This window comes from Enhydra lutris, unplaced genomic scaffold, assembly GCF_002288905.1.
Source record: "Enhydra lutris kenyoni isolate GAN:26980312 unplaced genomic scaffold, ASM228890v2 scaffoldscaffold106, whole genome shotgun sequence".
In the NCBI taxonomy this organism is placed as follows: domain Eukaryota; kingdom Metazoa; phylum Chordata; class Mammalia; order Carnivora; family Mustelidae; genus Enhydra; species Enhydra lutris.
The window spans coordinates 234,322-260,770 of record NW_019154190.1 but is presented as its reverse complement, the minus strand read 5'-3'; the positions used below and the strand labels follow the sequence as shown (position 1 = coordinate 260,770).

Below are 26,449 nucleotides of genomic sequence, written 5' to 3'. Positions count from 1 at the left end.
ATAGACCTAAAAGATTTTGACACTACTTAAACGCTTAAGGATTTTTGCTCTTTAAAAATTAATGTAGCAGTAGAGACAGCAGGAATTGGGAGTCAGATGAAACTTGGAGTAAATCTTTCATTCATTTATTCATGAGTGAGTGATTTAATGTGAAGCCTCAAAGACCATGTAGGTAAAATAAAAACAATGAAAATCATGCTGATTTCTGACAAATGCCAAGAGGAGTATATGATTTAAGGGCAACTGACTCACAGCAGGACCTTAATAAACATCAGGTTTTTCTCACTAATGAAATAAAAACATACCTGAAAAACAGTGCTGCATTAAGACTGAAATGACTCATGTGTCATTTATATGGGTTAACTTATTGTTTTGTCTACAACTTAAGCCAGATTTGATGGAAATGCTGAAGATTGGGGACAAAGGGTAGGAGAAAAAAAACAAAAACAAAAACAAAAAAACATGACTTGATGAAAGGCTTTGGTATTTGGGGAAAAAAAAATGCCCAATGTGTTAAAATAGCCCATGTTTGATGGTTTTCACCTAAGAGAACTTATCATTCCTGATCATTCTAACTAAAAGATCCAGCAAGTTGTTAACAAGTTAAAAATATTAATAAGTTACAAATAGATGAAAAAGGCAAAATTCTGATTAAGAAAAGTAGTTTTCCACTTGGCACTCTGGTGTAAGTAGTGAAAAATATAACAACTCAGCACTCTGTACTTCAGTCCTGCTTTATAGATCATTTGGGGGGATTTGAATGCCATGCGTTGTGCATTGAAAAATCATTTGGGACTGAAATGGTTATAGAAGTTCAGGAAAAGTTATGTAAGTTTGGAAGGACAGGTGAAGAGCAGGTCTGACTCAATGGTTCCAGATGCCATCACTGGCTTCTGAAGGAGCTGACCACCTGATGGAGATGCCTGTCTCCCACTCACTCTCAATCCTTCCCCACCTCTCTGTTGCCCAGCAGCAGCCTCCTCAGCGCCCCCTTCACCTCCTTGTTTCTGAGGGTGTAGATCAGGGGGTTCAGGAGTGGTGTGACAATGTTGTAGAAGAGGGTGAGGAACTTTCCCTGGTCCTGGGAAGAGCTGTTTCCAGGTTGCATATACATGTAGATTATGTTTCCATAGAAAAGGGAGACCACGGTGAGATGGGAGCCACAGGTGTTGAAGGCTTTGTGCCTCCCTGAGGATGACTGGATGTGCACCACGGCCTGTACAATGTAGCCATAGGACACCAGGATGAACACCAGAGGTAACAGCACAATACCCACTGCGAGGACAAAGACAGTGCCCTCGATGGCAGCTGTGTTGACACAGGCCATCCGGATCAGAGCAGGCATTTCACACAGGAAGTGGTCCACACTGTGGTGCCCACAGCGGGGTAAACGCAGGGTTACTGGGGACATGATCAAAGAGTTGGCCACCCCACAGCCCCAGGCTACCAACACCAAGCCCAAGCAGAGTTGTGGATTCATGATCACCATGTAGTGAAGGGGCTTGCAGACTGCAACAAACCGGTCATACGCAATGACCGCCAGGAGCAGGCACTCTACACCACCCAGGCCCAGAAACAGGAAGAGCTGGATGGCACAGCCTGTGTAGCTGATGGTCTTGTCACGCCCATTCAGGTTATAGAGCAGCTGAGGGATGGAGCTGGTGGTAAAACTGAGGTCCAGGAAGGACAGGTGGGTGAGGAAGAAGTACATGGGAGTATGGAGGTGGGCGTCCAACTGGGACACCAGGATGATGGTGGTGTTGCCCACAAGGGTCAGGAGATATGCAATCAAGATGACCACAAAGAGGATCCTCTCCAGATAGGGGCGGTCAGAAAAACCCCAAAAGGATGAAATTTCCCTGGATGCTCTCATTGGTCCCATCCATCTCTACTGTACCTGAGGAGGAATATTGATACTAGTGATAGTAGCACCTATTAGAGAAGAAGAACACTTACAATGACTCAAATGTTTCTTCAAGCTTTTTAGACTTATTTAGCTATTTAAGCCCTAATAGCAAATATCAGTGATATGGAGTTGGGCTTCTTATTATCCATGACTTACAGAAGAGGAAACCGAGGCAGATGTGTGTTCAGCAAATTACCATATTCTAGAATGGAGCAGAGCTGATTTTGAATCCAGGAAATGGAATTTAGAATCTTCATCCTTTGCTGGAACAGATTCTAATTCCATGACAGGAAAGGAAATGCTGCTTCAGCCCAACCATTGATTCCTCTCAAAAGCCAACTTCCTAAGCTCCTGCTCAAACCTCAAAGGCCCCCAATGGAGCCCCAGAATAACCAATTAATAGTATTTAGAGACTATCCCTTATATGTGGAATACTTTATCCAGTCTTTATCCAAAAGACAAACCTCATTCATTGTGATGTTCCTGAGATGATTTTGAGTAGATAAATAATGTAGGAACAATAGAATATTACTAAAGCAACATACACATAAAATCACCCCCCACACTTCTCTCTCTCCTTCTCTCAATTGGGGATGGTATTTAAGAAATGAGTATCTGGGGTGCCTGGGTGGCTCCATCAGTTAACTGTTTGTCTTAGGCTCAGGTCATGGTGCTGGAGTCCTGGGATCGAGCCCTGTGTGGGCTTCCTGCTCAGCCGGGACCCCATTTCTCTCTTGCCATCTGCTCCTCCCCCCATGCACTCTCTTTCACACACTTTCTCTTCCTCTGTCAAATAAGTGAAATCTTTAAAAAGAAAGAAATAAGAGTATATTTTTTTCTTTTAAAGCATTATATAGTGTTTGAGGAAAAAATATCACATTATCCAACAGACAATAAAACTTGAAGGCAATAATTCACACGTATGTGCAGAAACATCAATCCCATTTAAACACCAAGAATGAATCACAATCCAAAGAGATCCTAACCCACAACTCTTGCAGATCAGTGTCGAGGAAGAGATGTAAAAAATCTTGGGCTACAGCTCCAATCTCCCTCTTCACAATCTCTTAGCCAACAAGACACAACTTTGAGATCTCAGAAAGTTCTTCACCTTCTTCATAGTTTTCTCATCTAAAATAGTAATAAACAACATTGTTTATTTTACAGGTGAGTTTTAAGATTTTTTTTTAATAATGAAAGAACGTCAATCAGTGTGAAAGTCTGTATGTATGTGACATAAAGGTTATGTCTCATATGAACAGGTAATGGCAAAATAAGCCCATGAGACTAGAAAAGGAAGTTCTTTTTTTTTTTTTTAAGATTTTATTTATTTATTTGGCAGACAGAGATCACAAGTAGGCAGAGAGGCAGATAGAGAGAGAGAGGGGGAAGCAGGCTCCTTGCTGAGCAGAGAACCTGATGCGGGGCTCGACCCCAGGACCCTGGGATCATGACCTGAGCTGAAGGCAGAGGCTTAACCCACTGAGCCACCCAGGCGCCCCTAGAAAAGGAATGTCTGAAGAAAAAAAAATTCTAGTGAGAGGAAACTACCTTTAAGTATATTCAGACATACTTTGGAAATATAATAATTTTTTTAAGATTTTATTTATTTATTTGACAGAGAGAGATCACAAGTAGGCAGAGAGGCAGGCAGAGAGAGAGAGAGAGGAGTAAGCAGGCTCCCTGCTGAGCAGAGAGCCCGATGCGGGGCTCGATCCCAGGACCCTGAGACCATGACCCTAGCCGAAAGCAGAGGCTTTAACCCACTAAGACACCCAGTCACCTCGGAAATACAATAATTAAAATAGGATCACTGACAGGGAATTTGAATGGGGTCACTGTGGATCCCTAATTCACTACTTTCACAAAAACAAATTTAAATCAAACAACTAGTATATAAGGAAGAATGACAGTTGTTCTCTTTTTTTTTCCTCCTGAATATCTTGGATTTAGTCAGATCTCACAAAACAAGTTGCAATTCTCAAAAGCTATGAGGCAAAATACAAATCAATTTGATAGCATATTTAAAAAAAAAACTTTAAGAACTACTACTAACAACACCTAAGAAATAATCACAATAATAGAGGAATTCAACATGACAATGGACAAGGTACCTTGTTTACCATTTTTTTCAAGAAATTGGAGTGAAAACATGTAATGAGAAATAGGTAATGACTTAAAGAAACAGCGCACAAGAAAATAAGTTATTTACAAAACTGCGATTTGAAACATTAAGGTTTTAAAATATAAATATAAGGTTATTTGCTTTTTAGATAGGTTAGTATTTGAACACGTGTTATATACAGAGCCGGGAAAGTATGGGGAAATAAACCCATTAAATTTTGATATGAATTAAATGGGGATAATATCTTTGGAAGGATAAAGATCATTAATTAAAAATTTTTATCTGGACATTGTTGACATTGTCCATGTCATTTTAACAATAGAAACACCTATCTTCCATAAAATTTAAAATTAATTAGTCCGCTCCCCAGGTCTACCTCTTCCTTTGCCCCTCCCTCCATTCATGCACTCCCTCTCTTTCTCTAAAATAAGTAAATAAATCTTAAAAAAAAATACTGCTCTATATATTATATTAAAATAGAAACACTATCTGAAAGTATACCCTGAACTGTTAAAGAGACTTACTTCCAGAGAGTGTGATGGATTTTTTTTAAAGATTTTATTTATTTATTTGACAGACAGAGATCTCAGGCAGGCAGAGAGGCAGGCAGAGAGAGAGGAAGGGAAGCAGGCTCCCTGCTGAGCAGAGAGCCCGATGTAGGGCGGGCTCGATCCCAGGACCCTGAGATCATGACCTGAGCTGAAGGCAGAGGCTTTAACCCACTGAGCCACCCAGATACCCCGAGTGTGATGGATTTTAAAGACTTTGATTTTTACATGATCTATTCTTTATTAATTAATAATACATAATCATGTATTGGGAAATCAAAAAGGATATATGTAGATCTTGGATGTCAGCCCTTTGACTCTAGATATTTGTGAATATCTTCTCCAATTCTCTTTGTTTTGTGGACTGTTTCCAAGAATATGAAAACAAACAAACAAACCAAAACAAAACAAAAACCAAAGGGGCTCTTACATTGTAAAAATTAATAAATGAATGAATGAATGAATGAATGAATATATATATATATATATATATATATAAATACATAAGTAAAATAAAATATTTACAGCAGGAGAAAAAGAAGATTTGATATTCAGGAAATTCCCCTATGAATGATTTTTTTCCCTGAATCTGTTAATATGTCTTTTTAACTTTGACATTCCTTCTTTACAGAAATCATTGTCCCATTAATTAACAAACTATAAAGGACATAAACGTAGGAAGAAAGATAGAAGATAAGGAGGCAAATAAGACTGAAACAAATTTCCAATCACTCTAATAATGTCAGTGTTTTACATCAAACAGCTGCACAAGCTTCTCACCGTAAAATTATGAATCCCTGAAATAAGAGAAAAGTAAGACTGGGGAGCTGAAAATAATCCAAATACAATGAAAGGGCCTGAGTTTGCCTTTCAGGATAATTTGAATTCTAGTCTCCTTCTGAACTGTTTCCACAGCTCCCATGTGGAGGTAAGAAAGACCCCAGGGGAAGGTGTGGGAGACAATGAGGAGACACCGTTAATGTCATAGCACATCCCCAGCTCCTTGTCTTGTGTTTGGGATGAGGGGAGTCCCTTGTTCCACCACTGGAGTTCTAGGAGGGCTGATGCAGGAGCCTTGAGGCTTGCAAAGGCTCCTCTCCATGGGGGAAACTGGTGTCTCACGAAGAACATGGAGTACAGTCATTTTCTGAATGATTCTGGAGAAGTCACGCCTATTTTTTCCCTTAAATTCAAACTTTGGAAAGAATGTGATCATTTTTTTTCCTTGTGTGGAGATCCTTCTCAGCGCACTAGCTCAGCATTAACAACCTCCCAGCACACGTTTCACATGTTAGAAGGACCCTCTAGAGCCACTGCGACTGTCTTCATACTTGACCTTATTGGGCACCCACCCCTGCACAAAGCCTATCTTACTGTGTGTCATGCAAATTTGCCACTACTCTCCTGGTGATGGAGAGATTGGGCAATACCGTTATTTTACCTTTCGTACATGGACACAACTTAGTAGCTCAAAGAATAGACAATTAATTGCCTCATGTGGCATTTCAATTTTGCCCTCCCTGGAAGCACTTCCTCTCCATTGCTCAAAGACCTGACCTCTCCCCACCCATGCAGGTGGCAACTCATGGAAAGGTCAGGACATCAACCCAGTGACTGATGACTCGGTTTTTCAGACCTGGTTTTGTGTGGAATTGGAGCTAGAAGAAGAGCCTCGTGCTTGCAGAAACGAGATTATTACTTTGCAAAAGAACTGATTTTTGTGTGTTTCAGGGTGTGTATTCTGGCAGGGTATGGAAAGGTATAACACGTTTCTCCCTGTAGGTGCTGGTTGAACACTGGGAATGCCATTGCACCTAAATGCACCATCCTACTGCAGAAACACCCACCTTCCAACTGCAAGTCAAAGAAACCTACTGCCTTTCAGTTCTGGAGGGCAGGGGCCATATGATCCAAGAGTTTAGCTTGTTTTCCAAGTATTTTTAATCTTAAAGACACTTAAACTCACAAGAACTGTGGCCCCAATGGTGGATGATAAGGAATTCAATCGATGTATTGAGGTGGGGGTGGGGCAGGCCCATCTCCAGGCAAGGGCTGACATCACCCCAGCTCCCTCCAAGAAACTGGGAACATTATTTCCTTTTCTTTCTTTTTTTCAAAAGGAAACCCACATCTCAGATCTCATTTTCTCATGTTTGCCTGACTGTCTTCCTTATTAACACCGATTCCAACATTTAAAAAAAAAAAAAAGGAACTCACATGTTTGTTTCTTCGTATTTTGTCTTGTTAGCACTTTTACTTGTTATCCTTTTTTTAAAAAGATTTTTTACTTATTTGAGAGAGAGAGCAAGTGAGAGAGGGAACACAAGCAGGGTGAAGGGCAGAGGGAGAAGCAGGCTTTCTGCTAAGCAGGGAGCCTGATACGGGGCTCGATCCCAGGATCTGGGATCATGACCTGAGCCAAAGGCAGACGTTTAACCGACTGAGCCATTCAGGTGACCACTTGTTATCCTTTAAAGTGATTTTGCTTTGGTAGATTTTTTTGTTCTATTGTAGTTAAAGAACATGAGTTGTGAAGTCTGGGTTTGTGTGCAACTTTTGTCTTGATCTGTTGGCCATAACCTATAAGCTTTCCAACAGCAAGAACAATACTCCTCATTTCCTACTTTTCTGTTCCTTTGGTTCATTCCATACAACTTCTCCTTTTTTTTTTTTTTTTAAAACAAACCAAAAGCAAAGTACAGATTCATAAGTTGAGCCCCTAAATCCAGAGATCTACTCACCATTTTTACTTGTATGTACTGGGTGCCACTAAAAGTCAGAAGGCAGAAGGTGCAGATCTAGGTGGAGGGGCCTAGGGGATTGTGCATTGTCCTCTCCCTGACTGTGGGTTCACACGGCTGCTCCAGGCAGGGGTAATTCCAGACATGGGAGGAAAGGAAGGCACCTCTCCTGGGCTTGCTGTACCCCTATAAATGCAATGGACCACAATGTTTGTGCAGAGAGCCAGGAGGGCAGTGCAGATGGCTGTCCTGAGGAGAGACGGGAGGGGTTTTAATGGTGGTCCTGATTCATCAACAGCCCAGTGCTCTGGGGAACCCGTAAGCCCACAGGGGTCATTAGTACATGTACGGAGCTGTGCTGTAGGCATGCATGACATCGAACTGTTCAATCCCCTGTAGGGTCTAGACTCAAAATGAGGACCAGGAGAATTTGTCCCTTGATATAAAAGGGATTTATTCCTTCGTGTAAGTAAATCTGGGGACTCAGTGTGTTGTTCTATGAACATAAACACTGATGGGCCCTTTGCTCCCATCAGTATTGCCCCCCCAATTTCCCCCAAATCCTCAAATTTCCCAAAAGTTGCTCCCAATTTTGTATGTCTAAAAAACAAATGAGGCGTAATCAGTCCCACACAACCTGGAATAGGATCATGCTTTATCTATTCTTTCTTCTTCTTCCTTTTTTTTTCTTTTCTCCTTGGATCTATGGAAAATATGGCAAAAGTATTTTGACTTTTTTTTACTAAAAGTGTAATGTATGATAAGAAGAGTGCATTATCTAGTAAATAATAGTAAAAATAGTAGTAAATAGTAAATAATTACTTATAATAAATAGTAAATAAATAGTAAGAAATATAAATAATAGTAAAAGTAGTAGAAATAGTAAATAATTACTTATTATAATAATAGTAAATAAATAGGAAGAAATATAAATAATAGTAGAAATAGTAAAAAAATGACACAGGTGCATTGATTAAGAAATATTTTGTTATTAATTTAAGGAGGTAATTGGGTGAAGTCATTTGTTTCATTTATTTACTTGTTTTTGGACCTGAAGGGAGGATGTTAGCATATACTGATCTATACTACATCATTTTAAAACTAGAGGAACATTAAGCAGGCATCATAAGCCCCAAATTTTATTAGATTGTGTGCCTATGAGCACGTTTTTTAAAGCTTTTGGAGAAGCCAATATGACTTCAGGTGGCTAGTTTTTTTTTTTTTTTTTAATAATGATAAAGTGAATAAATTGAAATCAAGTCTGGGCAATAGCTCATGATATCAGAGAATCATCTGACCCATTTGAGTCAATCAGCAAGGGGATTAGAGGGATGGTTTGGGTGCTTCTGCATTCATACAGCTACAGAATCAGGGGATGAGGAGGATGTCCCATATAAAGTAAGAGGTGTGACGTGCAGGTTGGTGGACTGTACCCTCTCTGTATCAGACCACCTTTCCTGTATAACAGGAGCAGTGTTGGGCCCCAGCAGAACCCAGGAAACCCACGTGCTTGAGGGGCAGACAGGTTTAAGGAATCCCAGTGTTCCCAACGTCTCTACCCTTGGAGACATGCAGACTTGAGATCACCACCCTAAATTTGCTGAGTGCTCTCTCCCCACTAACCCGGGTCTTGGACTCCCTGCTTCCACCCTGTCCTGCATGACTCTCCTCCCTGTTCCCCTCATTCTGTGCCTTCTTAACACCTTGGAATCATGGCCTTACTTCCATAACTCACCTGAAAAAAGCCATCCCCTGACAGTTAGGGACATTACCCGCTTTGGTCTTCGACTTGCCAGGCTTCTGTTAATCCGTAAACAGACCTCTTTCCATGATTTCCATGATTTCGTCTTCTATGTCACTGACTGTCTCCTCTACCTCATTCAACCTAGTGGTCAGGGCCTCCATTTTTTTTACTTCATCTCAGTAATAACATTGTTAACTTCCACCTGATTAGATCTTAGTTCTATTATTTCTGCACTGAGGGATTCTCCTGTGTCTTTTGTTCCTTTTTCAATCCCAGCCTGTTATCTTTACAAAGATTGTTCTGAATTCCAGCTCCAACGTCTTACTCACATCCTGATTGATTAAATCTATGGCAGGGAGTATTACCTCTGGTTCTTTCTTTCCTTGTGAATTTCTCCTTCTAGTTGTTTTGTTCAGAGAAGAAAGGAGGGATGAAAGAGAATGGGGGTGGGGAGGAGAGGAAAAAAACAAACAAACAAACAAACATAAATCAGCCTAAACAGCAATACTTCTATCCACAGCTACCACGTCTTCAGGAAACGATTCTGGTGCATGCTGATTTATCTCTGGCCAGTGCCTGGGATCCAAAACTCCAAGTTTGAAAGAGCCTGGTTATATGGGTGTACCCACTGCTGTTCCAGGTGGGGAGACTCCAGGCTTGCCCAGCACTATCCAGTCCCCAAAAGCCTTCACACAGTGCACACACGGAAGTCAGAGTTCATTGTAATACTCAGCAAAAACCTGCAGCCAGGGTACCAGCCATGTGTCCCTGACTCAGTCCCCTCCTGCCCTGTGTCCCAGAAAAGCTGCTGCAGAGGCCTGAATCTGTGTGGCAGACAGCAAAGCAGTGGCCAGGCTAGCGGCTATCCACTCCATTCTCTGCTCTGTGCCTAGCCAGTCCCAGAAATCAGTTTCCTCAAGCACACACAGAGGTTCAAGCCTGCTTTGGCTCACACCAAAAAGTAAGAGGTTTTCTGACCTCTGCACGCCCTTCTGACCCCACTGTGGGGCTCCACTCCATGCCTCCTCAGCTGTCCCTAGTCTCTAGAGAAGACAAACAATGCTCTTCAGCTCCCAGGAAGGGGAGAGATCTCTCCTTGAGCAACCCAGGGATCTGGTCACCAGGATGTACTCAGAGTCACAGACCAGGGCAGTCTTTCCAATGTTCTCCCTCTTCCTGACTTGGCTCCATGAACCCGGCTTCCTCCCGTTCCCAGACCCACAGCTTCCCGGCCCCCAGTTCAGGGCTCTGAACTTTCCTCCTGCCAAATTCAGTCACTTCGAATGTGCACATTGTTTCTCTACTCTTCTAATCTTCTTCCTAGTTGTTCAAAATAGTTGAAGGTTATATTCAGAGGACAGGGCAAGTTCAGGGTCCCCCTACTCCCTGCCATTTTGGAAAATACTAGCTCCAACTGACCCTTCTATTCAATTTTCTCTATACCCAAAAATTGATTCTATGCATTTAGCATTTGACCTTAAATGTCCTTGCTCAGTGGTTGTGCAGTTATAAATAATAGTAATGATAATGACAATAATAATAATAATAATAATAATATATTACATTCTGCAAAACACTTTTAGACCATTGAATTCTGTCCCGTGAAAGTCAATCATGTTTTTATTCAACAAATATGCATTAAGTGATAACTACATTCAAACCAATAGTATTTGAGGGGCTTGAGATATGTAGAAAACATTGTTATCAATAGACAAAGATCCCTTCTTTCAGAGTGCTTGCATTCTACCAAGAAAAGGCAAAACAAACAAACAAAAACAAATCCAATAAATAAGATAACAATATAGTAGAATGCATCTAGAAATTGTTAAGTATAATATTGGGGCAAAAAATCCTCCATTGGGCCTAGTAAAAAGGATGGGGAGAGTGGGATCTGAGTAGATCCTGAGGTGGTTCAGACTGTGTAGCTTTTTTTTTTTAAATATATCTCTGTCATTTGACAGAGAGAGAGAGATCACAAGTAGGCAGAGAGGCAGGCAGACAGAGAGGGGGAAGCAGGCTCCCCGCTGAGCGGAGAGCCTGACGTGGGGCTCTATTCCAGGACCCTGAGATCGTGACCTCAGCTGAAGGCAGATGCTTGACCCACTGAGTCACCCAGGTGCCCTATGTTAACTTTGTCTAGGGACTAGAATTCTCTGTTCATGCCTTGGACATGGTGGAAGGTCTGAGACTGTGCCATGGAGTCCTTCTGTGTGTTAAGCTCCAGTGGATGGGTGGGACCTCCTGGGCAAGCATGCTCTCAGAGCAGCGACTCTGTCCCTCTTGAAGCCCAGAGACAAGGGTCCGTACTTCTCTGAGGGTATGTTCTCTGTATGGCCTCCTCTCATGGACCCCTGGCTGTACAGCGATGTGAGTAGGTGTTATGCTCGATATATTGCCAGCTCCTGGTTAATCCCTGAGGATGGGGAAGTGTGAACAGAAACCAGGCATGAGCCTCTTCTCTACTCAGACCATGCATGGAAGAGGCCTCAGGTATGTGTGGTCTATAAAATATCAACAGGAGGCATAAAGAATACGTTATTATTACCTCCATCTGGAGAAGAGAGATGTAGAGAGGACTTGCTTGCTTATGATCAAACAAAATGCATCACACATGAACACACAGAAATCTGTTTAATACAAGGACTCATCAATAAAGTATGTAGAACCATCGGGAAATAGAGTGTATGTGATTGTTCCATTAAAATTATTATACTTTAGGATAACCCTCCAAATGTAAAAAGCCTGGCAAGAAAAAGAAAAATGTTTGAAAACTCTAGAAAGAAAACTATGTTAATGATGTTATTGGAAAGTAAATGAAAGATTTTAGTCAAAGAGATCTTTTAGGAAGAGAAAATTATATTAAAGTTCAATGTGGAGTTAAAGTGGAGGATTAAAATGTTGGCAGATTATTATCAAAGTCATATTAACTTAATTTCCCATTAATTAACAATTGTATGGTATTTAAACATTTAGCATTGAAGTATTTTACCCCCTGTCTGGCAATTATTAGACACAGATGAATAGAAACATAGCAGCAAAGTTAGCCTTCAATGACTTAAATTTTTTTTTTTTAGGAAGTAGAGTACACTTTAAAATAACTCAAATATCATTATCCATTCACCATCATATTCATCTTTATGTTGTATTTAAGTAGATAAGTCTAATTAAGAACAGTCATATCGATCATGATCTTAAGTATTTGCCAGAGCATTGAAAGGTCCCTATCATTATTTCCCTCATAGGAACCATATGAAGTTGCTCAGATCTAAAGACAAAGGGTTTATTTGTTTGAGGTCTTGCCACTGATAAATGGCGAAGTGAAAGAATGAGCTGAATCAGAATTCTGAGAAATTTCTACTCTAAAATAAAAAATGTCCCTAAAGATAAAGGACAAAGTTGTAGTCCTAGATGGATCTGGGGTCATAATCAGTTATACTGGAATCAGATGAATGGATTTCATAAACCTTAGAAATTAGTCCATTTAAAGAGGATTTAGAAAGTAAATGAATATAGTCATAGGAGAATTGAATGTAAAAAGAAATGGTTCTGAACCTGTTAATCTAGAAGGAAAGAGATTATCAATCATAGGGATAAAACAATAAATAAAAAGTCAGGAGCAAGAAAGAAGGAAAGAGACAGAGGCAGACAGAGAGAGGCAGACTGAGAGAGGAGGAGAAACAGAGTTATGGATCTGATGCTGGAGTGACATTGGACTGTGCTCCACCAATTTAAGTGTTGCCATTTCTAAAAAAAAATGACATTTCTTCTTCTTAATAAGAGTTGGAATGAAAGGAGATTTAAAGGAATGAGAAATTATAACGAATGTCTAGAAATCTTTAACACAAACTCCATTGACTTGGACAAAGCCTCATCAAGAAAATGGGTAGCACCCTTTGGAAGACTTAGGAAGTCTGCTCCATTTCTAAAATTATGATCTATGTTGGTGCCTGGCCAGCTCATCCAGAAGAGCATGTGAGTCCTGATCTCAGGTAATGAGTTCAAGTTCCATGCGAGCTGTAGAAATCATCACTTACAAAATTAAATATATATATTTATTATTTGTATATAATTTATTTATAAAGTATATGTGAATATATATTTATATATAAATATAAGTCATAATATATGTATATAATCATTATATATTTATATAAATATACATTTATATATAAATTTATATATATTTATATATATTTACATTTGGAGGAGAATTATAGAATACACATATATTTATAATATGTAAATATATATTAGAAATAAACATATAATTTATAATTATATTTGATATAAATATATATCATAAATATACATTTATATCAATGTATGTTAATTAATTATTAATTAATTATATATAATCATATGATATATAATATACAATTAATTATAATATAATCAATATAATATATAATTATTATATATAATTAATTATAATTAATTAATTATATTAAGTAATTAATTAAATGTACATTATAAATATACATTTATTTATATATACATGTATAAATAAACATAAAAATATAAATAATATATATTTACATATTATAAATACATGTGTATTCTATAATTCTCCTCCAAATGTAAATATTTAATATTTTCTGTTTTGTCCTGATGGAAAAAAATGTCCATAGCAGGAAGGATTAAAGAACTGGTCTGAATGGGGGCATTTGCTGGGGCCTAGCATGTCTGTATCCTCATTCCGCTCCAGGAAGTTCTGCTGGGCATAAACTCCTCAGGAAGTGAATTTTAGGAGCAATCGTGTCTTACACTAGAAGCAGAGTCAAGATGATCCCTGCACGCCCAGTCTCCTGACTCCATGTCTGTCATAGATGGCAAGGTAAGAGGAATCGTGTCACAGATGAAGAAATAAGGTCGGAGAATACCAGAGAACAGCTGATTGAACGTGTAGATGTAAGACCCGTTCGTTACATTGTAAAAGGAGATTTCCCCTGCTTCGTAGTCCAGAAAGATCCCAATGCAACGAGGCCGGTCCAGATGGAGGAGAGGCACCGATGGAGAGGCAAGGACCATGTATTCGTTCCCTTTCAGCAGCCACATGGCCCAGACCCCATTTTCAGGAGATGGTGTGGTCTCCCCCTTCCTGGGCATGGTCTCCTGACAGACACCCAAGCCCCACTCTGCTCTGTCTCCCACCACGACTTCCCAGTAATGCCTCCCTGAGGAGAAGGTCTGCAGACCCAGGATACAGGGCCATGTGTCAAATCGCTCGGGGTTGTTGGGGAGCTCCCTCCACAGTTCTCCATCTTGCACGCTGCGCAGATTGGCCGTCAAGAGGAGGCTGGGGTGCGCAGTGCTGGGGTCCAGCTTGACATCAACTGTAGGAAGGATTCGGGGGGACAGGGGAATGGTCAGAGGAGACTGGTAAAAGCCTAGGAAGTACAATAGCTCATATAATAGCCACACCTCTCCTCACTCTTCCCTCTCAAATGAGTCCTAAAGAAAGCAAAGTAATATTTGACCCTGGAGGTCACTAGTAGACTCCTCATTGCTACCTCTGCATCATTCAGGACTCATTACTACGCCAGTAAACACACAACTGTCAATGACATGATGAACCATCAGCACAATTATTTAGATCCCTGTCACCTGCATTCAGAGTACTTGGGTGCTCTTAGGGAGATCTTCTGTATTGACTCACTCTCTTCTCAAAATCCACAGGAAAATGTCATTAATTTGAAACCTACCACTTCCAATGTTATGTCACTCTGGTAGGCAGAATTCTAAGATGGCCCCATGACCTACAGCCCCTGGTGCTACTCTCATGATTATATTTTATAACAAGAACAGGATCTGGGTGGATCTCCTCTAATCCCAAGACCCCTTAAAATCAGAAAGGTCTCTCCAGCTGTCAGGCTGGTGGCAGAACAGGGAATCAGAGAGATTGGAATCTAATGTGCCCTTGCTGGCTTTGAAGACAGAGGGGGCCACATGAGGAGAAAGGCCAGTGACCTCCAGCAGACAGCCAGCAGGGACACGGGGATCTCAGTCCCACAGCTGCCATAACAACATTCTGCTCTTCTGAATAAGCTTGGGAGTAGACCTCTCCCCAGGGTCTGCAGAGGAGCCCAGCCTAGCCAACACCTTAATATGGATCTTGTGAAAACTAAGCAGAGAAATGAGCTGATCTCACATAAATGTCTGGTCCATGTAACTGTGACCCAATAAATGCAGGTGGATTTAAGTAATGAACTCCGTGGTAATTTGTTACACAACGATAGAAAACCAATACCAATACTGTGAAGTCCCAGGACACGGATGTGACATTTTACTCAGGCACATTAGTAAACCCATTTATGAGTAAAATCTCTGCAGGGAAGAAGGATGGAAAATAGCCTGTGTCTTCTCTTTAGAAGCATTCAAAAATGATAAATTTCATTAATATAGTTTTTAAAAATATCATAATAATAACAAATTTGTAAATCCATATCTGTGGGTCTTGTGTTGACACCCCAACCCGAGTGGGTCATGTATGTACTATATCATCACTACTAACCTGTTTAACCACCCTCAAGCTGACTGGTATCATCCTCACTTTATAGAGGAGGAGACATGAAGTCAGAGTTCATGTGACCTCCCCAAATCTAGAGGTCATAACAGACTGACAGGTGGGTTACCGTGGAACCGTGTTAGGCCTACTCAATATCTGTTGCCTTTACACATCATGTCCACCCCAGCACATGTCCTTGTTCCATTTATAAGAAAATAAATCTGTGAAATGGTTGTGAATAGGGTCTATCCCCAATTGCTTCCCTACCTTTCTCTCTCTCTCTCTTTTTTTCTATTCCTTTTTTTTAATTTAATTTAATTTAATTTTTTTTGGTGTTCCAAGATGCATTGTTTATGCACCACACCCAGTGCTCCATGCAATACATGCCTTCCTTAATACCCACCACCAAGCTCACCCAACCCCACACCCCCCTCCCCTCCAAAACCCTCTCTGTTTCCCAGAGTCCACTGTCTCCATGGATCATCTCCTATACTCAGTTTCTCATCATGCTATAATGGGACTCTAATGCAAATTCCCAGTGACCTCCACACTGGTGAGTAGTCATTGGAGTTCAGCTTAAATTACTTTTCTGCAGCATTCAGTGCTGTTGAGAATCCCTGCATTCTGGAAAACCTCCTTTCTGTTTCCCAAAGACACTGATCATCACACTTTCCTTCCCTCCCTACTCATCACTCCTTCCTGGTCTCCTTGGCTGTTTCCCCCTCTTCTCCCTCCAATAGCTCCAGGACCGGGACTTCTTTCTTTCTCAGCTCCCTCTCAATGTGTTCTGGGCTGGCTGGATCATTGTTTTGATTCAATTCCTCTCATTTACTTACTGATTCCAAATGCATGTCTCTACATTTTACCTTTCTCCCAAAACTGCATTTGCAGAATCATCTTCTTACCTGACATCAAACTCTGGATTTTTAACATACATCACCACATTGATACATTCAAAATGCAACTCCTCCCTCTGCCACACCTGCAGCTTTAACTGTCTATGTAAAAAACAACTGCTGGCATCATTTCTGACTTGTCTCTTTCTCTGAAAACATGTATCTAATCCCCCAGCAGATTTTGGCAGCTCTACCTCTGAATCTGACCAAGATTCTGTCCACACTCCACATCTCAGCCCCTGGGGTAATACTACCATCTTAATCGAACCATCGTCATCTCTGACGGAATTATAGCAAGGGTTCCTAATGGCTTTGCCCACTGAAAGCCTTGCCCCTTCGAATTTATTCAAATTCAGTGTAAGACTCTCAAAACATTAATCTAGTCATGTTATTCTTGCATTTACTACTTTCCCTGGATTTCCTGTTTCACCAGAAGGTAAATCATCCTGGTCCTAGTGCCCTGCCCATAGCACCCTGTGCTAGCTGGACTTCCCTTGGCCTCTCTGACCCTGCCTTTGCCTACTCCTCCCCAGCCACACAGAACTCCTCATAACTCCTGGAACACATTTTCTGTATTTCTGCCTCCAGTCTGCGCACTCCTTATTTCTGCTGCTTGAAAGGTTTTCCTCCACGTCAGATGTGTGATGAGTTAACTCCAAGGTGCCTTCCTTGATCATTAAATTCAAAATTAGATGTCTTAACCTGAAAACTTTTGGCCACCCTGACCTTATTTTTTCTCCCAATATTCTGTCCATCTTCTAACGTTCTGTGCATTTTGCATAATTCACATAAATATGTACAACATGCAAACATGAAGTTATGGATTTTTAGGATTTTTTTGTTATTGACAAATAATATATTTCAATATTTAGAAAAGTGTGTGGAACAAAATACAGGACATTTATTGAATTGATCCATTAATTATTCAATTCATTTAAAATAGGAATATGCAGACACTGATTATGGGAGTGTAATAAATTTCAAGAAGTCATGTGGTTAATACATGTTAATCTGCCCATCATTGAATAGGGTTGCTAAAATGGGTTTTCTCAGTATGGGTTGAAGCTTCCTTCTAAGTAATGAAAACAGTAATTAGTCAGTTTGTGTGCAATGTGTGCATTGCATTGTTTTTTCACATTTGCATACACTTGCATACATTGTATACATTTTTCTCATTTATATACATTTGTATACATTGTATTGCTTTTTCACATTTGTATACATTTTTTCAGCATTTTATAAATAAGGAAATAATTATTCATTGGAACTAGTGTTACTGATATCATAGCTAATAAGCTGGGAACCTCACTTTCAAGCCTATTGTGATAACTAAACGGAGCTTAAATGGGGGTTAGGGACTCTGCTACCCTTTATGACTTTACACAAATATCCCTGTTCTCTTGCTTCTGAACATGGTGCTCTCTGTGGCCCCCCTTCTAACTTGGCTTGACCATGGGACCCCCTGCAGTCCTTAAAATCTTCAGTTAAGCTGTGTGCCACTTTAGTGTGGATGCCCTTAGGACCAGTGCCTAATCCACCCTAACCTGACCCTTTCCAGGGCCACCAGCAACAGAAGGGATGTGGGGCCCTATCCGCACGGGTCCCAGAGGGAGGTAAGGTGAAACAAAATTGTCTGCAATCCCTAGTAAACCAGTGACATCATCTAAAAATAGGCATTTGCTAGGGAGCCTGGAGGCTCAGTCTTGGTTTTAGCTCAGGTCTGATCTGGGAGTCGCGAGATCAAGTCCCACATGAGGTTCCACTCCCAGTGAACAGTCTGCTTGGGTCACTCTCTCCCACTCTCTGTCTTTCAAATAAATAAATGCAACTTAAAAATCAAAACTAAACTTTGGGTTCTGTGACTGCAGCCTGACCTGCACAGTGACAAACTGTAGAAATCCCTGAACCCTACATAGACACTGCGGTTGTCTCGGCTCAAAGACGCAGCCCACCTTGGAACTTCCTCAACATTTCCCTCATCCCAGGGATGCGACACGTTGTCCTCAGCTCCATGGGGACAGGCTCCAGTTCTGGCTGTGTGACATCCTTACTTCTGAGAAGGTCAGAGAAGTGAAAGTTCTCAGTAGTGTTCATGCACCTGCATCCTTGTCCTCCCTAGCCCGGTCCCTGGTTCAGAAAGGAATATACCTGCTCAAGACTCCTCTCACACCCTGAAAGGAAAGGGGAAACAGAGGCAGGGATGAGTTATACCTCCAGACTGTGTCTGACAGAAACAAACCACCAACCCTGCTTTAGGAATAACCAGACATGGTCCAGTATGAACATAAAACTGTAGGAGATGTGAGTGTCTCTCAACAATTTTAAAATCTGTTGGCCCCTACTACAGGAGAGTCAGACCACACCAAGTTTAGGTTAATTCCAATGGTATCAACCACTTTAACTGTTTTCTGAATTGATAATTCTGGCATTTGAATATATTAGTAAAGAGTTATGTTCTGTAACAAATGTAGAAGGAACTAGGGTAAAAATAGACCTTAAATATCTCCAGAATTTAGTTAAGGGATGGAGAAAGGTATAGACAAAAAAATGTTACTCCCAATGTCTAAGAGCTTAAATATCTCCAGATATTTGCTTGATGGAGAAAGGTATAGACCAAAAATTTTACTCCCAATGTCTCTGTAAAAAAAAAAAACCCAAATTCCTCTTTCTTTGAACCACCAGACCATAGCTACGAACTCATGGGTGAGTTTGTTACCTAATGGGATAAAAAAGGAAGTTACTAATTAATTACAAATATTTTATCTCAAAGGACATTATTTAAATAAATCACCTGCTTTATATTTTCCTTTTCCCTCTAAAAATAGTCACAGTGTCAGATAAATTTTGAGAAGGCACAAAAGCAGGAAGATAATTGACTTTCCTTTTTATGGGGATGGCAGGCCTTGTTTTTGACCTCTGCCTCATTTTGGGGGTAAAATGTTGCTTACTGGTACTGAGGAGGAAAGCAAAATGTGGATATAAAGATGAAAATAAATATAGAATAAATTATCCCATAAGATTTGTAGTGTAATTCTGCTAACAAATTCTTTTTCTCAATGTTGTGTTTTGAAATACAGTAAAATAAGGTGATGGATGACATTATGCAAAATATGAAAGTTCTGTGTATATTTACTATCTGAAATTCAGAAATTATTTCCCTTCTGATGCTCAGTTTGTTTGTATGAAATAAGCCTAGCATTTTAATAATAAAAATAAAAAATAATAAATATAAGTGTTGCTTATATATATGACTGTATAGAAGACAAAATGAACTATTAAGACAAAATCAATAAAAACATTCTGTAAGTTCATTCCATTAATGAACTGCCCACTATGTAACCTGTGAAGATAGTTAATATGGAGATTTCAGGGCAGTTTCAGCATCGGGAGCTAACTCAAGGTGGAATCTGAGGGTCAGCAGGTGGATGAGGGTGGGGGTACTTCGTTCAGAATCTGCTGCCTGAGTCATTGTGCCCAGAATTTCCTATTGCCGTGCACCCTATCATGATAATACACATGCATTATCAACGAGGGCTTTCTCAATACACTTGGGATTTTGATGACCTCATGCATGATTAAAAACAAGTATTTTCCTTTTTTCCTGTTTCGTCTCTCTGCTGTATGGAATGGGAGAAGATATTTGCAAATGACAGTAGAGACAAAAGGTTGATATCTGGGATCTATAAAGAACTCCTCAAACTCAACACACACAAAACAGATAATCATATCAAAAAATGTACAGAAGATATGAACAGACACTTCTCCAGTGAAGACATACAAATGGCTATCAGACACATGAAAAAACGTTCATCATCACTAGCCATCAGGGAGATTCAAATTAAAACCACATTGAGATACCACCTTACACCAGTTAGAATGGCCAAAATTAGCAAGACAGGAAACAACATGTGTTGGAGGGGATGTGGAGAAAGGGGAACCCTCTTACACTGTTGGTGGGAATGCAAGTTGGTGCAGCCTCTTTGGAGAACAGTGTGGAGATTCCTCAAGAAATTAAAAATAGAGCTTCCCTATGACTCTACTGTACAATCCCTTACAGACATTGAGCAAATGGCAAGGAGCCCATTTAAGCCCTTCCCACCAAGCAATATGGACAAGCAAATTCATGTTTGCCACAAAATTTAACCAGAAAACATCAAGATGGACAATTTAAGACCTCATTCTTACATTCAGCTACTGACACAGAAAAGGGTTACCAAAGACTTCTGGAATTGGTTATGCACATTGACAGATTAACTGGGAGATTTTAAATTGTTTTTCAGGCCACATAGCATTGCCTGTCCATATTTTTGTATAACCTTATAGGTTAGATATCAAATTAACTTTATTTTTTAATAAATATTTCATTTTGGTCTCTAAGATGAAACATCTTATACAATTCTTGAGAGTCTCCTCTCATTCTGATGCTAAGACTTAGAATTCAGGTGCTTTCCAAACTGATGTCAAGGGTCCTTTTTCCTAAAAGGCATGAAGGTGCAAGTGGATTGTGGTGGCAAGTGTCACCATGTTCTCTCACATGGCCCTGGCTTGGCTGAGGGGCCCGGGATCACCTCATGCTGACCCAGCCGCTGAGGGACCTAGGCTCACCTCCATCTGACCCAGCTGCTTTGGGACCCGGGCTCACCTCCAGCAGCTCCAGGGCTGGGCGCTGGCTCTTCTCCTCCAGCTCCTGGGCCAGCTCCCTCAGGGCCCTGCTCTGCTGCCCTAGCCGGTTCTTGTTCTCGCGGAGTCTCTGCAGGGTGGCTCGCTCCTCCTCCTCCAGCCGCCGCAGCTGCAGCTGCTCCTCCAGGGCCAGAAATCCACGGTACTTTTCAAACTCCAGCCTGAAGCGCTGCCTCTGCATTTCCACTTTCTCCTGGAGTGACATACGGAAGCAGACCCCCACCAGGGGTGCTGCAGGTGTGGGCCAGGCAGGGGCGGCAAGGTGCAGAGACCTTGGCACCCTAACTCTGTCCACTCATGAGCTGTCTCTCATCAACATCAGAAAGCAGACACTGCTCTGAGGACACGCGGCCTTCAGGTGGACAGTCTGAGAGAGACTGCTGGATCTGAGTCCTCATCCTGCCATGGACTTGGGGGCAAGGCATTTTACACACAAGGATTCCCACCATACTTAAATTATGGGGCAAGAGGAGTATAGGGATTAAGATGAAATATCTATTAAACTGCTGAGCAGAATAAGTATCACAAGGACATTAACATACATCACTAGAATGAGAACAGGGTCAAAACAACTGTATCAGTATGAAGAGAGATTACAGAGACATGATTTGTAAATATGAAAAAAAAAAGGTCTCAGACATTAGAAACTTGAACATTACTTAGCAATATGGCAACTGTGAAACCTTAAAGATTTTACTTATTTATTTGACAGAGAGAGAGCATAAGCAGAGGAGAAGGTCAGTGGAAGACTGAGAACCACTATGTGTGTGTGTGCGTGTGTGTGTGTGTAAATAGGAAAGTGAAAAAGCTGATGGAGTGTAAAAAAAAGATACGTGTATGGATTACTGACAAGAGGCTGAAAGTTCAGATTGTCCTCCTATATGTAGAATGATCAATATTAGCTATATTTCATGTATATATATATCCTATTAAATATTTATTATGTCATTTTTCCAATGAATACACATGCATTTATACACACATGTTTTAAACTAGTAAAGATAGTCTGAGACTCTTCTGTAGGTACTGGAATGGAGCAGTGAGTTATAGCACACTCAAGATCAGTAAAACTATATTTATAATTTGGATTGGGGAAGTACTGGTAGAGATAAAGAACACACACAATATAATTTGAGGGGATGTGATGATCCAAGATGACCCAGGTGTTTCCCCAGAGCAACCATGTAAATGAAACCAAAGTGTGCAGCAGGAAGATGCTTGAATAGTAATTTAATGACCCAGACTGGGATGTGGCAGTAGTCCCAAGGTTCTCTTACCTTCCAAATGACAGTTTTCTTCCCCAGGTTGGCCTCCTGAGTGAAGGTCTCCTCCATCTCCTTCCTTACAAGCTCCAGGGCCATCTGGAGCTTTGCCTGTTTGGAGAGATATGCTGAACCCATTATAGATGCCAAAATTCAGTACCTCGTATCAACTAGGAATATCAGGACATGCAAAGATCAATTAAAACAGGCCCCATGAAGCACACAAAAATGTTCAGCCTCATCAATAATCAAGTAAAATATGAATATGTTTTTAAATACTAATGCCAGATATAATCAAGGATTTATCTAAACATATGTTCATTGCAGCATTATTTAAAATAGTAGAAGTAACTTACCAAATGTGAAAAATAGGAAAGTAAGAAAAATGAATTTTATATTGACATGATGGGATCAAAATAGGATGCTGCAGAATATTGAATGGCAATAAACATTCACAATTACAAAGTCAATTAAGATAAGTATATTTTATGTAATATGGCACTAATTTTGAAAAAAAGTGTAATAAATTTATAAAAAATTACATAGCAACAAATGTTCAGTACTCATGCTTGGTTGTAAGTGATGGTATTCCTATTATAGCTATATATTTGAACTTTTTGAAATTATTTATTGCTTTATAAAAAGAGAGTTGTTTATTGTCATTTGATCAATGAAACCTTGTAAAGTACTAATTGTTAAGTGGAAAGGAGATACACAATATCATAAGCCCTATGAGGAATTAAAAAAATAAAACTATTTTTTTTTCAACCCTATAATCCCTGCTAGAGGTAAACACATATATTTTATCTATAGAGAACAACCGTAAAGTTACACATATAGTCACCTTTTTATATTCTTCCTAAGTCATTCAATAAATCTTATGAAAAGAATGGGGGAAAATAAACTCTTCCTTAAGTCATTTAGTAAGTCTTATACAACAACTGCCTTTAAAAGAGATTGTTACAAGTTTATCCATTAGGTTGCACAAAAACTAGCAGGATGATTTATGAAAGTATTTGACAAGATGAGAGAAGTGGTATTTTAAAAAAGATGTTATTTGTTTATTTGTTAGAGAGATAGAAGAGAGAGAGAGAGGACAGGAGGGAGAGAAGCATGTAAACTGGCTCCCCACTGAGCAGGGAGCCTGGTGTGGTACTGGGTCCTAGGACCCTTGAGATCATGACCTGCACTGAAGGCAGATGCTTAACCATCTAAGCCACCCAGGCGTCCCAGAAGTGGCATTTTTTGTAAGAAATAGAACTTTGACACCTATAGACAGAGAAAAAGCTCCCTTAGGCAGAAGAAACTGTGATCAAAAGCAAGGAGGTAGACAAGGGCCATCTGTACACCAATGTTCATAGCAGCAATGGCCACAGTCGCCAAACTGTGGAAAGAACCAAGATGCCCTTCAATGGATGAATGGATAAAGAAGATGTGGTCCATATATACTATGGAGTATTATGCCTCCATCAGAAAGGATGAATACCCAACATTTGTATCAACATGGATGGGACTGGAAGAGATTATGCTGAGTGAAATAAGTCAAACAAAGAAAGTCAATTATCATATGGTTTTGCTTACTTGTGGAGCATAAGGAATAACGTGCAGGGCATTGGGAGTTGGAGAGAAGAAGTGATCTGGGGGATATTGGAGGGGAGACAAACCATGAGAGACTGTGGACTCTGAAGAACTAACTGAGGGTTTTGGAGGGGAATGGGGGGTAGGCTGGGTGAGCCTGGTGGTGGGTATTGTGGAGGGCATGTATTGCATGGAGAACTGGGTGTGGTGCCTAAACAATGTATTCTGGAACACTGAAAAGAAATTTTAAAAAATGTTTAAAAAAAAGCGAGGAGATGAAAAAGATGCGGCTTGTTTGAGGACAACAGTGATTAGGCTAGTTTTGAAGGACTTCATGGTTGGCTGAGACAAGAAGTGTAAAAACAGAACTTAGGGCCCTAGGAAGTCTTGACTTAGAAGCTAAGGCATTTAACGGATATTTATTTGCTATTTAGTTAAGGATTACTGAAACATATGGAACATCTTTAGACATATTACATACAGCCACTTTACGTTTAGGTCACTTCTGGTAAAAAGAAAGCAGAAACAGCATACTTCAAAAGTGTAGCTGGAAAGGACCTGGCAGCTGGATCTTGTAGATGACTCCCAAAGTAAGAAAAAAAAAAAGAAGGAAAGAAAGAAAGAAAAGCTAAGAGATGTTTCCAGGTATGTCAAGAAGGAAGTTGAGGTGGGCAGTATTCCAAAACCTTGATTTAAAAGAATCAAAGTTATAATAATAATAATAATAATAATAATAATAAAAGTTGAGGAGGTCCAATGTTTACAATGTATCTATCTCATTGTGACAATACTTCAGTTAACCACGTAGGCAGATTGAAGACTTGAAGACCACTACCACCTCCTTTCTGGTAGTGGGTGTTCCAGATATTGGGCATTGAAATGTGATCAGAATATTCAAAGAGCTTTTGAAGAGCACCAGCACGGGGAATTCTATTAGAGTTTCACAGATGCCCCTTCGGGTGCCAACTCCTCCAATACGAGTTCCCTCTTCACTGAGGGTGCTCACGTTGTCAGTCCCAGAATGAGTGTTGAATGGACTTAGCTCCTGGAATCTTTACTTCAGAGGACACATGCTACTGCAGGCCTTACAGGAGATAAGAGCTGTGCACTGGGCAGATGCTAGTGTGCGGAACCCAGTGTTGTTTTGGTGACAGTTTTAACTAACACGGAGATAAGCACTACAAAAAACAGGACGTTATTTGACCAGCTTAGGAAGCACTGGCAGTAAAGATGGGCAACTGTAACACGGACCGCACTGGAAAGCCTGCTCCCACCCCACACACTGGCAAGTCCGGCCCCCCACAGTAGAGGTCTAGTCTGGGATAGGAATGTCAGCATCACAGAGAACGAAGCCAGGATGGCAGCCAAGGGCTGCGAAAGGGAAGGCTTCAGGGACAGGGGACCCTCTCCAGTGATCTGGTCAGGTGAAGCAGGTGCGTTTGAGCTCCTGAACAGAGGTCCCAGGGGTGTCACCATAGGGCCAGGCAAGGAGGCCCAGCTTGCACTGAGCTGGGAGGGAGAGCGGAGCTGGTAGGAGTCATTCAGGTCAGGATGCTCTCCTCTGGGTTTGCCCCTAAAACGCGGCCCTTGCTGGTCCCATCGGGGTTTCTGCACCTGCGCCCTGTGGAGAGCACAAGGCTCTCGCCTAGTAACCCCTGGTGGCCTCCTGCACCTTGCCCTGCGGAGCCCGGGTTCTCACCTGGTAACCCCTGGTGGCCTCCTGCAGCGGCACGGTGCCGTGGTCCCTGTGCTCCAAGGTGGTGTCGCAGACCCAGCACAGGGCCTCCTGGTCATCCTCGCAGAAGAGGGTCAAGTCCTCGCCGTGTCGCGCGCACTGGTGCACGCCCCCGGGCCCCACGCCCAGCCCTAGCTGCCGCACGCCATCCACCAGGCTGGCCAGCTGCCGGTTGGGCCGCAAGCTGTCCAGCCCGAAGGGGCCGCGGCACTGAGGGCAGGTGTACTGTCCGCCCTGCGTGCTAGTGGACTTCTCGCAAAACTCGGAGATACACCTGCGGCAGAAGCTGTGGCCGCAGGCCACGCTGACCGGGTCCTGCAGAAAGTCCAGGCACACAGGGCAGCGGGCCTCGTCGCGCAGCCGCTCCCCAGGTGCCCCTGAGGCCATGGCCGCCTGCTAATGCAGCGCGACCCTCCTCTGCAGCCCGGTTATCTGCGCTCACCGTCTGGCCTGGAAGGGAGGAGCACACAGCCTCCGGAGACGCCGGCACAGCGTGGCTTTCATCCCTGGCTCTAGTTCAAGAGCCCAGCAGAGCCCCTCCTGGCAACAAGTCACATCCCAGCCCTCAGTTACAAGGACAGAATTCACATTTCGGTCCCCCTGGGTTGCCAGGGAACTGGGCATGTGTAGGGGAACCACCCCTCCTGTGATGTCTGAATGGAGCCCTACTCCTGTTCTTACCGCTAGGGCACTGGGAGAATTCCTGAGCTGTCCTTCCATTATTTTTCT

At 41.4% G+C, this 26,449-nt stretch overlaps 2 protein-coding genes across 2 annotated transcripts; both read right to left on the bottom strand.

Moving 5' to 3' along the window:
• Positions 1-940: 940 nt before the first annotated feature.
• LOC111139427 (olfactory receptor 2W3-like) lies at positions 941-1,886 on the bottom strand. Its single transcript, XM_022491679.1, is given in 2 exon segments — positions 941-1,840; positions 1,842-1,886. Coding segments are annotated over 2 exon segments (945 nt in total).
• Positions 1,887-13,807: 11,921 nt separating this feature from the next.
• LOC111139434 (tripartite motif containing 58) lies at positions 13,808-26,107 on the bottom strand. The gene is made up of 6 exons (XM_022491684.1): positions 25,685-26,107; positions 22,423-22,518; positions 21,108-21,338; positions 18,614-18,636; positions 18,418-18,518; positions 13,808-14,397 (listed from the first exon to the last, which is right to left on the bottom strand). Exons 1-6 carry the CDS (start codon positions 26,105-26,107, stop codon positions 13,808-13,810), a joined length of 1,464 nt encoding a protein of 487 aa, XP_022347392.1.
• Positions 26,108-26,449: the final 342 nt, after the last annotated feature.